The 15,426-nt window shown below is 40.1% G+C and overlaps 3 protein-coding genes across 5 annotated transcripts; 1 reads left to right on the top strand and 2 right to left on the bottom strand.

Moving 5' to 3' along the window:
* The first annotated feature begins 107 nt into the window (after nt 1-107).
* Nucleotides 108-5,567, top strand: LOC103516201 (serine/threonine-protein phosphatase 4 catalytic subunit). Of its 2 annotated transcripts, none has more exons than XM_017446954.2 (7): nt 108-359; nt 863-1,031; nt 1,336-1,488; nt 1,956-2,129; nt 2,620-2,746; nt 3,244-3,433; nt 4,415-5,567. In XM_017446954.2, exons 2-7 carry the CDS (start codon nt 879-881, stop codon nt 4,542-4,544), a joined length of 927 nt encoding a protein of 308 aa, XP_017302443.1. In that variant the 5' UTR covers nt 108-359; nt 863-878; the 3' UTR covers nt 4,545-5,567. The 2 variants fall into 2 exon arrangements, with proteins under 2 accessions (XP_017302443.1, XP_008479383.1); XM_008481161.3 differs by having other exon boundaries at nt 108-363.
* Nucleotides 5,568-5,876: 309 nt separating this feature from the next.
* Nucleotides 5,877-12,014, bottom strand: LOC108251820 (bromodomain-containing protein 4; the record flags this gene model as incomplete). Of its 2 annotated transcripts, none has more annotated exon segments than XM_008481160.3 (6): nt 5,877-6,478; nt 7,205-7,334; nt 8,740-8,900; nt 9,900-10,148; nt 11,253-11,380; nt 11,808-12,014. In XM_008481160.3, coding segments are annotated over 6 exon segments (902 nt in total), but the record flags the coding sequence as incomplete, so codon positions are not given.
* A 728-nt stretch (nt 12,015-12,742) lies between these two features.
* LOC103516205 (SURP and G-patch domain-containing protein 1-like) lies at nt 12,743-15,193 on the bottom strand (the record flags this gene model as incomplete). Its single annotated transcript, XM_026828672.1, has 2 exons — nt 12,743-12,965; nt 14,945-15,193. Coding segments are annotated over 2 exons (444 nt in total), but the record flags the coding sequence as incomplete, so codon positions are not given.
* Nucleotides 15,194-15,426: the final 233 nt, after the last annotated feature.

Here is a 15,426-nt window from a genome sequence, read left to right as displayed (position 1 = left end):
TACATTTGTCTCTCCTCGCCGGCAACAAAAATATTTTGTACGGCAACGATCAACTTGTCTGCGCATGCGCACACTATGCGCATAAAAGAAAAAAAACAAAAAGCTTTTTTTTGCTTTTTTCTCTTTTCGCATTTTCGCTGTGTTTCGGGTTTCGTTTTTGAACTGTAGACCGTGGATCTTTTGTCGAATTTTACCTTTTATATCCATTGACAAAGTCCAGATAATTCACCATTTTACACATCCTCCCTGTTTCGTTCCAGAGAATTTCACCGTTTTGGACCGCATGACATCTTGATTGCTTCTTGTATAACGGACATCACATTGTCTGGCCCAAGCTTCCCTCCTGACTGAAAACTACAGTAAGTAAGTTTGAAAGTTTACACTACTGTTGGTTCCCTCTATGTCATGTCATTCTTGTTATCTTTCTTAATCTCTAAGCATATTTAGAGACTATGCCCAAAACTGTCTCCTATCATACCTGTTCAGAGGCGAACAAACACTCCTGAGATCGGAGACCCAGGGTTCAGAGTTGTAAATCCTTTATTTGCTGTTAAAGGTCTATCAGAGTCACCTTTTTCAGGGTTTGTAGGTCAAAGAAAGGCATATAATAATTCACTAAGCAACATATCACATTTTTATTTGCCTTGGTTCAAGTGGTAAAGATGCTTGCCTGGTAAATGCTCACCTTGTAAACAGGAAGGTATGGGTTCAATCCCAGCTGAGGTATGGAATTTTATCCTCAATATCCTTTGAAAATTTGACCACAATAGTACTTGGTACTGCCTACTACTGGAGTAAAGGGACATTTCAGTTGTGTGTGAGTAGTATAAATAAGCACTACTATTGTAAAATATTATTCCAGGTTCAATTAACCCACAATGGGAGAGTACATTCAAGATTTGGACCGACAGATAGAGCAGCTCAAAAGATGTGATCCCATCAAAGAATCGGAAGTCAAAGCCCTCTGTGCCAAAGCCAGAGAAATTCTTGTCGAAGAAAGCAATGTTCAAAGGATAGATTCACCTGTCACGGTAAGTTAATCTGAACTAATTGCATATCAACTCTTTACTGAACAATATTATGTATAGAGTATAACAGACTCTTTAGTTAATGTGTTACCACAAGGCAAAATTTATGCAAGAAGCATTTTCTACTACCCAGACATCAGATCACTGTAACTGTGTTCAAAATTTTAAAGTTCTTGAAGAATTAATTGGTGATGAAATTCTATGCCAGGGCTGGGATTGAACCCACATCCTTTTGTGTTCCTCATGTTCAGCTTTCATAAGATTGAAATTCAAACAAATTCACCTAATTCCTCCTATTGTATTTCAGGTGTGTGGAGATATTCATGGTCAATTCTATGATCTTAAAGAGTTGTTCAAAGTCGGCGGGGATGTTCCAGAAACCAACTATTTATTTATGGGGGACTTTGTTGATCGAGGCTTCTATAGTGTTGAGACCTTTTTGTTATTACTAGCCCTTAAAGTAAGTTTCCTGAAGTAGTCATTTAAGTACTTCAAGAAAGAACATTTAAGTACCATTAGATAAAGCTGTATTATGCAAATGCTCTTTACTTGGGGATTGAATCAGGGCCCCTTATTGTGATACTCATGGGCACAGAGATTGATGTACAACTGAAGTAGGTACATGGAAAAAGTTTTTAGTTATGGGTCTTTTACTATCCATTTAGCAATAAGATTTTCACCTTTTCACATCAAACTCACCCTCAAGTGGGGTCCAGAAAAGCCAGCATCACATGATTGTCCAAAGTTCACTCATTTGGATACCATCCACACACTATGTTGTTTAACTTCAGTGATTCATTGAAAACTGGTGCAGTTAATGTGCATTACTGCTATGCTGTTTAAAGGTGTGTTTATTACAAGCAAAGCTGTCCAACTCAACCCTTAAAGGTAGAATAATTTTGGTTGTTCTGACTTAATCTCTTTCAGGTTAGATATCCAGATAGAATAACTCTGATTCGGGGCAATCACGAGTCAAGACAAATCACTCAGGTGTACGGATTCTATGATGAATGTTTGAGAAAGTACGGGAGCATCACTGTGTGGCGGTACTGTACGGAAATATTTGACTACCTCTCCTTATCCGCTATTATAGACGGCCGAGTAAGTAGTGATTTTTTCCCCTTCTTTAAAGAGGTTTGACAATGGAAACTGAAACAATAGATGATGAAGATCTTATCATACTGCAATTGAGAGGACAGAAACAGGATAGAAAAAAGCCAGCCGTTTTGAGAACAAACCTTATTTGTTTAGGATAGAGTTTGCTCTGGGTGGGAATCTAACCTGTGACCTGGCACTTTAAGGGTGGATGCACTTCCTTACAAGTGAACTAGGCTGACTGCAATATGTTTACTTACTTACTGCCAGGGCCTTTTGAAGCCTAGAAGACTTTTTGCTCCGCCAAACTGGTCTATCTTGGCTTTCCCTTGGTGGATTCATAAAGGCCTTTACTTTCCTTATGCTACAAAGAGGAAGTAATGTGATTAACTGTAATTTCCAATGATGAGTTTTTACTTAGTGCCTAAACAGGTACTTTTTTTCTGATGGTTGTACACTTCACTGTACCACTAGTAGTAAAATTCTTCTTTTTCAGATATTCTGTGTTCACGGTGGCCTTTCTCCTTCGATACAAACATTGGATCAAATCAGAACCATTGATAGAAAGCAAGAGGTTCCTCATGATGGTCCTATGTGTGATCTCCTATGGTCAGATCCAGAAGGTAATAAATATATTGTTTGTTTGTTGTTGATGTTTTTTTTTTCTTCAATAATAGGTTTGATAGAGGGCACTCTAACGAATAAGGTCTTATCATCCTGAAAGCAAAGAGAAAAGGGAGACAGGATAGGTGAAAGCCAACCGTTCCGAGAACAAACCTTATCCGTTTAGGATGACGTTCACTCGGGCGGAAATTGAACACTTACAAGGCAGGTGTGCTACACTAGCATAGGACTGTAAAAACTCTTTCCTTTTGCAGTCCAAGCAAGGTCTTTCGCTTGCTTTGGAATTTTTAAATAACTTCCCTTTAGGTATAAGTATAAGTAGTGCTTTATTTAGACTGTCAGCTTAGACCAAGTTGTTCCATTATACTAACAGTTTAATACAGCACCTCCTTATTGATGTGTAAATTGGGGTGAGCTATTAATTTTAATTGTCTGTATTCAATTTTTTTTCCTTTATTAATTTATTTTAATCTATGTAAACTCTTGCCGTCCACAGATACTCAAGGGTGGGGCGTATCGCCGCGGGGTGCAGGCTATCTGTTCGGCTCAGACGTGGTCGCCTCATTTAACGCCGCCAATAATATCGACATGATTTGTCGCGCTCATCAGCTCGTCATGGAGGGATACAAGTGGCATTTCAACGAGACCGTGCTCACGGTGTGGTCTGCCCCTAACTACTGCTATCGGTGAGTCAACCGTAAAGCAACAGAAACGTTTGTTTTGCAACAGTTGCTTAAATGTTGCCAAACAGATGTTTTAAATGTTGAGCAATTTTGAAGCTAAATCTTAGTAGGTAGGAGCTGGTACACACTAAAAGACAAGAAAAACGTTTCAGAAATAAGTCTGGGGAGTAGAAAAGTTGCTGGATTGTTGCTTGAACATTTCTGGATTGTTGAGAAACAATGTTTCTGATGAAAATGTTGCTGGTATGTAGCTGGGTATAAAGGCATAAAAGTTGGAGGTTAGTTTTACTGTGAGCATAAAATTTCACTTAGGAACCTTAGGATTACTCTCTGTACTTCTCTCTCTCTCTGTACTTCTCTCTCTCTCCCCTCCCCTGTCTCACTCTCTCCCTCTCTTTTTTCTATCTCTCTCGACATTCAAAAGCTCATTACAATGTTACTTGAGTCATTACATAAATTGCGCAACTAATAAAAATAAAATAATAAAAAAGTATAATTACCTCTTCTGGGCTCGATTACCGACCAAGCTGGATTTTAAGGGATATTGTTCGTTCTCGGAACGACTGGCTTTCTCCTCTCCTGTCTTAGCAGTTGTGTTGATCGCTACGATTTTTTACATGTTTTTTTTTTTTTTCTTTTTTTTTGTATTAGGTATCTTTAAATAATTGTATGTTCGAAATCTTAATAAAGATTTGTGTAGTGATCTTCTTTTTCCTCGCCTTTTCCCGTGTTCAGATGGGGTCGGCGTTTTTCGTCAGCCTCTCAATCAGCTTTAGAGTGATCGCTTTTAGGCCAACTGGTTTTGGCTAAACAAAATTTTCCGAGTGGATGCCCCTCGCAACCTTCGCTATTGATATAGCAAGGGAAATTCAGGCTGGTATACTCCCTGTTTAAAATCCCCCAGCCAGACTAAGCTGGTCTACTCCCGGTTTAACGCCCCCCACCCAGACATAATGATAATAATAATGTTTTTCCCCCCCTCAGGTGCGGCAATGTGGCGGCAATTCTCGAGCTCAACGAGAACCTGCAGCGAGAGTTCACCATATTCGAGGCGGCGCCCCAGGAGAGTCGCGGCATTCCGTCCAAGAAGCCGCAGGCCGACTATTTCTTATAACACTGTCGGGCCGCCCACCACACGTCTGCGTCCCTGTGGAACAAACTACACGGCCAGTATTTTCTGTGAATTTCCATTCGATGCGACCGCCGTTCCATTCAATTCGACCGCCAAAAAATGTATGTTATCATCGTCTTGGAAAGGAAACGTATAAAAAGTTAAAAAAAAAGCTTTTAGAAATTATCAGAAAGTCCATTAATAAATAGTATAGAAGAAAATTGTTCCCAAAAATTAACATCGAATTGTGGTTGGTATCGAACGGTTGAGGAAAATGACCTGGACTACCAGGTCATTTTCCTCACCATCAAATTGTATCAGAAATAATAATTATAACTAAAATGAATTTAATAGTTAGACACAGTGCTTTCAGACAGACATTTTATCAAAACGTTTCAATAAAACTAAAGAGAATTTCACGTTCTATGATCTCATGTTGAATTGAACACGTCATAATTTTTGCGAATGTTTTGGAGCGGGTCTGGTCTTTAGGCGTTTGATTTGTGTTGAATCATCTGAATATTCAAAATTATTCTGATCGAAACTGAACGATTGTGTTTTGTTTTTATAATCCAGGATTTCTAAGGTGTGTTCACACATAGCCGATCAGCCATCAATCGATGCCAGCCAATCGCTGACACGTCCACACTGCCTCGACAACATAGATTTTCGTCGATCGACGGCCGGTCGACCATGTTTGGACCCACCTTTAGGGTAAGGACATAAAAAGAGTCAGAGCGAGCGGTATGCCTCGGACGCTTACGGCTTTTTCAATCGTGTTATTTCTCATAACGTTAGTAATATCAAACGCTCTGACCCTCTCTGTATATCCGTACCCTTGTGATCATCTTCACTCTCCTTTAGGTTTGTACATTTTTTTTAAAAACTAAAAACATATTTGCCTTTTTACTAACTAGAAATAAATGTATTTTTAAATTAGAATTTCCCTCAATGATTTTGTTGTAAATTAATGAATTTGATTTCGAATTAAATGTAAGAACACTCTTTACTTTAGAAACTTCTGTATTCGATGCGTTTTCAACTTTCTATCGCTTACCACTTTGTAGGGATAAATAAAATTTGATAAAATTAAGTCTCATAAAATCTAGGCCATTATTTTTTAAGAAGGCTCAAAAAGAGTTCGAATTTCTCACGATTTTAAATCTTTCCAATCGAAGTTCGGATGTAAAGTTTTCGTGACTCTGGAAATCGAACCCGAGACCCTCAGCATGGAAAGGGAGCACGTTACCACGAGACAATCTTGGACATTGTTTTATGATTTTTTTTTCAAGCATCTGCTACACTAACAATGGAAAAAATAATGACAAGACGACATTTTTAATTAAATTAGAATAATGCATCGGTTTTTCTATTCTAATAACAAAACATCAGATACAATTTGTACAAAAATATTACTTGGATTACTTACTTCTGGTAAGTAGGTAAGTGCAATGTCCATTTCTCTCTGCCTCGGTAGCGTAGTGGCTTAAAACTCACCTAAAAACCGGAATTAAATTGGAGAGTGAATGATTTAGACAAAAAAAGTGTAGTGCTTGTACTGCTCGCAGAGGACTGAAATTTCCCTTTACTCCAGCAGTAGGCTACTACTATTACCGTGGTCAAATTCTCAAATTATAGTGAGGATTTCATACATCGGCGGGGATTGAACCCACGCCCTCCTGTTTACCAGGCGAGCGTCTTGACCACTACACCACCGAGACCGGATGAGCCTGTGAACGCCCCTGACCCTAGCCCATTACATGGGACAGTCAGGGCCAGTCTCACGTAACCCTTGATTTTATTCCTGACCTTGGGGTCTATTCACATTCTGTCTTGCACGTTATATTGGGTTCTTCACGTTATATTGGATTCCGGGGTCTACTTTTCATACTCTGTCTTGTGTCCAAATTTTAATAGTAAGGTCTTCTGGGGTTATTCTGAAAAATATAAGAAAAAAAGGAGAATATTGACTAGTGGTTCAGGGAAGTGTAGAACACTCAGATAAAGTGCCCCCACAAGGCCCTGATGGGCCGAATTCATCACAAAATCTACTAATCCAACTAAGGTGTTGAGAGCGAAGGGCTGGTAAAATTTTAGTAGCCAAAACCAAATGTCAGCCCAAAACAATCACCCTAGGGCTGATTGGGAGGCTGACGAAGAACGCCGACCTCGTCTGATCACGAGAAAAGGGGAAGGAAGAATATCCTAAAAAAATCAATCAGTGCGATTTTATATCACCAAAGTATGAAAATTGGAAAACTATCTTACAAGTGTAATAGCCAATGGAAAAGTAGGTTTTTCAATTTAGGCGGGGGAAAAAATGGAATTGTAAATACTTTTCCATACCTACTTTGGTGATATATGGTACAGGTGGTCCAGGAAAAAAGGAATCGACAGAATACACTAAGGGCCGAATTTTAAACTCGGATTATCATTTAATCCTGGTCAGGATTAGCTTCTAGGAGAGCTATTCTATGTGGGAAAGTAATGTTGGACAATTAGTTTACCTAACTAAGACAGGAATTGAAAGTAGTTTTAAAAAAAATTCTTAAAACCTCTCCGAACACTCTAAGCCTAACCGCCCCTAAAAGGTAATCCGGTTTTAAAATTCGACCCTAAGAGTCTGAGCTTTACCGCAATGAATGATTTATATTCAAACTTACCAAAGGATTGGGTCGGAATCGATAGGCCAACATCATTCTCTTCCTATAAGCATCGAACTCATCATCATCCCCCGATACTTCGGCAGGTCTCTCTACACCCAACCCTTGGTTCTCTGTACGACTTGATGCCCTGGGGGACAAAGGAGATAATCGTTTGATATGCCTCGTTTACATTCAGCTCACTTCTGTGGCAATGAGCAGGGAATTGGGCATGACGAGAATGTAAACACCTCACTCGCCTCGCCACTTCTACTGCCACTGCTCCTGCCCTGTGCTCCCCTTATTGTCGGTTTTTTGTGCACGAGTCAAAGGACCGGCATGACGAGGAGAAGTGAAGGGGCAGGAAGGCGTTTACATTCAGCTCCGAATCATTTGCGTTGTGTGTTTTGTACGATTTTAAAAGTTTTACGTGACCAGGGCAGCTTGGAGAAGTAGTTTAGGAAGGGAAGTGAGCTGAATATAAACACACAACTTCTGCCTTCACTTCTCAAGCAGTAAAGAGAGAAGTAAATACGGCAGGACGAGTAGCAGGAGAGAGGGCTGAATATAAACGAGGCAATGGAGGGAAAAGAGAAAATCGTTTGTTCCGAGAACGAGCCTAATCTGTTCAGGATAAAGTTCACCCCGGGCGGGAATCGAACCCGCGACCTAGCCCTTACAATGCAGGCGCCCTATGTTCCAAGTTAATCATCTTCTGATACTTCGACCGGTCGCTCTACATCCAACCCTTGGTTCTTTGTACGACTCGATGCCCTGGGGGGGGGGGATAAGAGAATCGTTTTATTTATTAAAGAAATAATCCTATTGTGCTATCATTCCAAATTTACCGAGCAAAAGAATATTTTATACCTTATTCTACTCAACACTTCAATGAACTCCAGAAACCTAAATTCCTGCCCTGCACTATACTAAGGTCCACCAACAACATTGTGGAAAAGTTTGGGATGCACGTGGGAGAATGACCTAATGGCCAAGTTCCCGACATTTGAAAGCAACAAGAACAACATATTTATAATACCAGGTCCTCTTAACCCCCCTGGGCCGTACATAAGGTTTTAAATAAGGAAGGAAATTTTAATTGTGTTAGCATAACTGCTAGTTACACATGTTCCCCCCTTGGTACGCTAAATTTCATGACTTGGACTCGAACCAACAACCTTCAGATTCAAAGTCCACCGCGCTAACCACGACCAATGAGGTTGGTAAGTACTTCAAACAGGAATCAAAATGCAGGACAAGGAAAATAAATAGCTATAAATAGATAAATACGGGGAAATAATAAGGATTATTAATACAAAAATTAAATACTGAAAACTGCAAAAAAACATATATTTTTACAACAGTAGGCATTTAACTGAGATATAACACATCCCCAATAAGGGGAAATAATATCTCAGTATAACTCAATTTCTTAATTTTTTACATAGGTAACTAAACATCTTTTCTGTATATTTTTTACTCATTTTTATTGTTATCTATGTATATGTACCATAAATAAAGAGTATTATGTTGAAAAAAAAATAATAATAACTCACTTGTTAACCGGTTCTTGAATACCTCCTCCGTCTGTGCCCAACCCAGAACCCTCCTGCCAGCCCAACTTCTGTAGCATTTTGAACCCAACGTTGTCCTCTTTCAGTTTAAACTCCTTGTAGTCCGACAGATCCGGCTCTCTGCCTTCTTTCAATGCATTGTACTGTAATCAGAGAAACACAATGGAGCAGTTGCAAATGGGTAAAAATTAAATAAATGGTCGATTCCTATGTAAAAAGTTGGGAAAAATCCAAATCTGAGGTCAAAACTCCGAAAAAATAACTGTAAAAGGTCGAAAATTCAATTTTTATTTTCCGTTCTAATGAAAGAGTTCAAATATGTGTGACGTCAGACTTTACGCAGTTGTTTTTTTCGTCCGTTAGGTAGCGCCACTATGCAAGCGCGCCAGCGGAGGAGCAGAAAGAACTGCGCAGAAACGTATGCGCACAAAGACATTAATGCGTTTCCTGCGAGGGAGCTTTGCTCGGGACATTTGATGTGACGTCATCGCTTACGGGAGCATATGCCGTGACGTCAAAGATCACGATTTACCGGTATTTTTTAAATCGATTTATCTCGGTATCTAGAAGTCAAAGAAGAAAAAGAAAAAAATCCGTTGGTCCTCATTTTTCCTGCTCTATGACTTTGAAACATCACTCATGTAAGCGCAACTGATCTATTAAACATGGCTAGAGACCATCACCCAGGTGTATGGCTGATATAAAAAGGTATCCATCACCATTCCGCTAAAGCCGCTACGACAACAATAAACACAATAATCAGACTCCCTTCCGTCTTTCAATACATTGTACTTTAATCAGGATAGCATAAAATGCACTCCCGTTACCCCCCCCCCCCCCCCAGTAAATAAGGTATTGAATATTTGATAGAAAGGTAAGTTTATATTAGGTAGGTACATGACTTTTTTTTTACAATTTGTGGGTATACATTTTTCACAAGGATCCAATTAAGGAGGAAAGGGCTAGGAAGAAGAAAAAGAAGACAGTTTTCACAAGGATTTAGATATGTATAACCTCGATCAAATGACGACCCAATGAATTTACAGAAAAAAAAAGAAAAAGAAACAAATATTATAGGTAATCAAATTTTAAGCTTTTCCATTAATCACGTCAATTAGTACGGGACAAAAAAAGTCTCTCACCTTCTCCAAAAACCGCTCCAATTCGTCCGGGGGGAGAAAGTCTCCAATGTGGTGTCGGCCCCGCGATTTCTCCGTCAGTTCGTTCGCCCAGAGCCGCGTCGCCTCCATTTCTTGTTGCCGCAGTTTGTGTTCCCACGTGCCGCCCTCTGTCTCCTCGTCCGAATCATACTCGTATTTGTGTTGACCGCGGGCACGGAGGCGGTCCAGTTCTTGCCGCTTCCGTAGCATGTCTTGATACAGGAGGTTGATCTGAGGGAAGAGAACAAAGGTAGTCCAAAGAGGGACGCTTCCCGCAGTTCGCTCACTTTATATTTTGTAGGGATGAAAACACCAAGTTCCTTTTTTACTTTCTATTACCCTTACGTATAGGGAACCTATACAAGGTAATGAGAAAGTATTGTAATCGGTCCAAATTTTTAATATTAAACCTCTCTTAAGATACTATTTTACTTAAGTTATTTATAAAAACGGATACTTACGAGAATAAATAATAAATTTTTATGAATAATATTTTTATTTTATTTTATAAGTAACTTTAAGTAAAATAGTATTTACAAAGGATGTCAAAATAAAATAAATTCATTAATACTCTCTTAAGATAACAATAAAAGTAAAATAAAAAAATAATAGAGGGAACTGTAACTGATGAGGTCTTAAATAGAAGAGAGAAGGAAGACAGGATAGGAGAAACAGTATCCGTTCAGGATAAAAATCCGCCCCGGGCGGGAATCGAACAAACACAAACAGATAAGGTTCGTTTTCAGAATAGCTAGCTTTCCAATGTCCTGTCCTCCTGTCTTCGATTTCGGGATGATAAGAACTTTAGTAGTTACAGTTCCCTCTATCAAACAAACCTCTTGAAAAAAAAAACCGGTAGGTAGGTATGTCTGCATTTAACAACGTACCTTGTAATGATCCTCTGCTTTCTTCCAGTCCTCTTCACTTAGGTTAGTGCTACCAAACGCTTGTCTAGCATATGCTAATAGAGCTGGATCTGTTCTACCCACCTGACTAATAGCGGGACCGTGCATACCTGCGAAAAAACGAAACATTATTGCCCTACTGATGCAGAAAACTATAGCCGTATTTTATTATTCATCTATGTGCCAAGGAGATATGAATTTTCAACTTCAACACCCTGACTCCCAAAGCATATTCCATGGTGTTTACCCACGGAAACCCATGTATTAAAACATCTCCTTTAACATGAGAGACGGACCCTTTAATTCTTGGAATTTTTTCACAAAGAAATAGCAAAATTTCACTCAGAAGCCCTTTTTCAGACAGCCATTGAAAATACATAAGTGGCCCGTGGCAGCAAAAAAGTACCTCTGTGCTACCTGAATAACTTACCTTGTAATGATCCTCTGCTTTCTTCCAGTCCTCTTCACTTAGGTTAGTGCTACCAAACGCTTGTCTAGCATATGCTAACAGAGCTGGATCTGTTCTGCCCACCTGACTAATAGCGGGACCGTGCATACCTGCAAAAAACGAAACATTACTGCCCCACTGATGCAGAAAACTATAGCCGTATTTTATTATTCATCTATGTGTCATTGTCGCCAAGGAGATATGAATTTTCAACTTCAACACCCTGACTCCCAAAGCATATTCCATGGTATTTACCCACGGAAACCCATGTATTAAAACATCTCCTTCATGAGAGACAGACTCTTTAATTCTTGGAATTTTTTCACAAAGAAATAGCAAAATTTCACTCAGAAGCCCTTTTTTCAGACAGCCATTGGAAATACATAAGTGGCTCGTGGGCAGCAAAAAAGAACCCCTGTGCTACCTCTTCGCGCACAGTGGGCCATAATAAAATAGGACTTATTGCGAACCACTTTATTAGAAAGTACAAGGTAAAAAAGAAGAAGAACAAATAAACAACAATAAATGAAAACTTACCAGGTACGTTGATAGTATTCTGAGGCAAGGGTACAGCCTGTCCCAGGGCAATGGGTAGAGCTACCCCAGGAGGGGGAGGCACTGGGTGGGAAGTGCTCGGTCCCATCCCAACTCCACCCATCCCACCCACAGGCTTCTCGTCTTCACCTCCACCCCAACGACTCTTCCGCTTCCTAGCGCGACGCTCTTGCCGCTCTTCTGAAGTCTCTGGAGAGGGGGAGAATATTTATTTATTTTTCAGCTCCCATGGTTTAGTGGTCACTGCACTCGGCTTGCACGCGGGAGACCCGGGTTCGATTCCCGGAAGGGTCGAAAAATTTGTATCATGCAAATAATTGATTCCGTGACTGGCCGTTGCGAGGACCACTCAGCCTCGTGAGAAAAATGAGTAGCTTGTATAATATAAATGCGCATAGCGACCGGTGCCAGCATGGTAGGTAAACATTAGTTTTTTTTTTTCGAATGTCGGGACATTGACCATTAGGCCATTTTCCTACGCGCGTCCCAATATTTTCCTACAATGTAACTTTTTTTTGTAGATGAGCATCGAACTCATCATCATCCCCCGATACTTCGGCAGGTCTCTCTACACCCAACCCTTGGTTCTCTGTACGACTTGATGCCCTGGGGGACAAAGGAGATAATCGTTTGATATGCCTCGGGAATTGTAAATACTTTTCCTTTTTTCTTCTTATTTTATTTTATTAATATTGTTTGTATTTTTAATGTATGTTTGTATATATACTTGACTTGTGCTTAACAGCCCTGTGTTGAAAAGCACCAAATAAATAAATAATTCAATTCAATTCATACCTACTTTGGTGATATATGGTACAGGTGGTCCAGGAAAAAAGGAATTGACAGAATCCAAAAAAAAATTCTTAAAACCTCTCCGAACACTCTAAGCCTAACCGCCCCTAAAAGGTAATCCGGTTTTAAAATTCGACCCTAAGAGTCTGAGCTTTACCGCAATGAATGATTTATATTCAAACTTACCAAAGGATTGGGTCGGAATCGATAGGCCAACATCATTCTCTTCCTATAAGCATCGAACTCATCATCATCCCCCGATACTTCGGCAGGTCTCTCTACACCCAACCCTTGGTTCTCTGTACGACTTGATGCCCTGGGGAGGATAAAAGAGGTAATCGTTTGATAGAGGGAAAAGAGAAAATCGTTTGTTCCGAGAACGAACCTAATCGTTTGTTCCGAGAACGAACCTAACCGTTTGTTCCGAGAACGAACCTAACCGTTTGTTCCGAGAACGAACCTAATCTGTTCAGGATAAAGTTCACCCCGGGCGGGAATCGAACCCGCGACCTAGCCCTAACAATGCAGGCGCCCTATGTTCCAAGTTAATCATCTTCCGATTCTTCGGCCGGTCGCTCTACACCCAACCCCTGGGGGGGGGGATAAGAGAATCGTTTTATTTATTAAAGAAATAATCCTATTGTGCTATCATTCCAAATTTACCAAGCAAAAGAATATTTTATATCTTATTCTGCTCAACACTTCAATGAACTCCAGAAACCTAAATTCCTGCCCTGCACTATACTAAGGTCCACCAACAACACCGTGGAAAAGTCTTGGGATGCACGTGGGAGAATGACCTAATAATCAATAAGTAAAATCATCCCTTAAGGGGATTTAGCAAAAATCTCACATATTAAGTAGGTATTTGTCCTTAAAATTATTTAAGAATTTGACAACATTAGTAGAGTGGGTTACTGTTGTGGGTAGATGGAGTGGGTAAAGGGACTCTTTTGGCAATGCGTGTATACCTACTTGTAAAAATGCAAAATTACATAAGTAAGTACAAGTATTACTTTGATACTTTTAGGATGGATTAATATTTATAGCATTATTCAGGGTGTCTACCAAAATGGAAAAATAAAATTCACTGACTTTTCGCGGTTTTCCTGTCAATTTTTTCCAAATTTCCAGTCTATTTTTCACGATTTTCCACTCTATTCCCTCTGCGTCACAACAGATGCGTTTTTTCTACAAGCAATGTTCCCAAGCCTGTTCAACATTAATTCTCCAATCTTTTTTCATCCCACTGGGGTAAGGGCTTAAGTCCTTCATTTGCACATGAAATAACTGCGCCGCAGGCCAAATTCTTTCAAAATATTGGCCCTGAGTCAATTTCTTACAGCCATTTCCCTCTGATCTGGCTTTGGGCCCCTAATAAGTAGTTACTTACTATAAACACCCAAAATGACCAAACCAAAATCTAAAACATCAATTATTTGTAATAAAAAAAAGAGCTGAAAAAAATCTGCGTTTGCCTGAGATCGAACCCATAAGTGCGAATATCGCGAACAAACCGCGGATACTGCGCACAAAACGCGAATACCGCGAACAAAACGCGAATACCGCGAACAAACCGCGGATACCGCAAACAAATATCGCGAACAAACCGCGGGATACCGCGAACAAACCGCGGATACCGCGAACAAACCGCGGATACCGCGAACAAACCGCGAATACCGCGAACAACCGCGGATACAGCGAGCCAACCGCGAATACCACGAGCAAACCGCGAGCAGGTGAATTATCACAGAAGAATCGATGAGGACCTTCCACTTATGAAAATGAAGGGGAAATGAGTAAATTAAGTCCAAACTTCAAACCTATGGTCAAAATGTAGGAGAATCCTCCCCTCAACCCCCTACATTTCCCCTGACCCCCTACATGGTTTTTGGTAGTAGGGGGTCAAGGGGAGGTTTCTTCAGACCTAGATTTTTGTCAGAGCTCATTCTCTCTTCTGCTTTCAGACTGGAAGGTTCTCTCTGCTCCCTCCCCCCTCTCTCCTCTCTTTTTCCCCCCCCCCCCCCAGTAAATAAGGTATTGAATATTTGATAGAAAGGTAAGTTTATATTAGGTAGGTACATGACTTTTTTTTTACAATTTGTGGGTATACATTTTTCACAAGGATCCAATTAAGGAGGAAAGGGCTAGGAAGAAGAAAAAGAAGACAGTTTTCACAAGGATTTAGATATGTATAACCTCGATCAAATGACGACCCAATGAATTTACAGAAAAAAAAAGAAAAAGAAACAAATATTATAGGTAATCAAATTTTAAGCTTTTCCATTAATCACGTCAATTAGTACGGGACAAAAAAAGTCTCTCACCTTCTCCAAAAACCGCTCCAATTCGTCCGGGGGGAGAAAGTCTCCAATGTGGTGTCGGCCCCGCGATTTCTCCGTCAGTTCGTTCGCCCAGAGCCGCGTCGCCTCCATTTCTTGTTGCCGCAGTTTGTGTTCCCACGTGCCGCCCTCTGTCTCCTCGTCCGAATCATACTCGTATTTGTGTTGACCGCGGGCACGGAGGCGGTCCAGTTCTTGCCGCTTTCGTAGCATGTCTTGATATAGGAGGTTGATCTGAGGGAAAAGAACAAATGTAAAGAGGTAGAAGGTAGTCCAAAGAGGGACGCTTCCCGCAGTTCGCTCACTTTATATTTTGTAGGGATGAAAACACCAAGTTCCTTTTTTACTTTCTATTACCCTTACGTATAGGGAACCTATACAAGGTAATAAGAAAGTATTGTAATCGGTCCAAATTTTTAATATTAAACCTCTCTTAAGATACTATTTTACTTAAGTTATTTATAAAA

Source organism: Diaphorina citri, unplaced genomic scaffold (genome assembly GCF_000475195.1).
Source record: "Diaphorina citri unplaced genomic scaffold, Diaci psyllid genome assembly version 1.1 scaffold1508, whole genome shotgun sequence".
NCBI lineage: Eukaryota > Metazoa > Arthropoda > Insecta > Hemiptera > Psyllidae > Diaphorina > Diaphorina citri.
This window is presented reverse-complemented; position numbering and strand designations above follow the sequence as displayed.

Bases quoted from the DNA above. Each gene is read 5' to 3' on its own strand.
- LOC103516201 (XM_017446954.2), top strand. From the start codon at position 879: ATGGGAGAGTACATTCAAGATTTGGACCGACAGATAGAGCAGCTCAAA. The intron at 2,747-3,243 runs GTAATAAATATA...TGCCGTCCACAG, and splicing joins CCTATGGTCAGATCCAGAAG to ATACTCAAGGGTGGGGCGTA. The intron at 3,434-4,414 runs GTGAGTCAACCG...TCCCCCCCTCAG, and splicing joins GCCCCTAACTACTGCTATCG to GTGCGGCAATGTGGCGGCAA.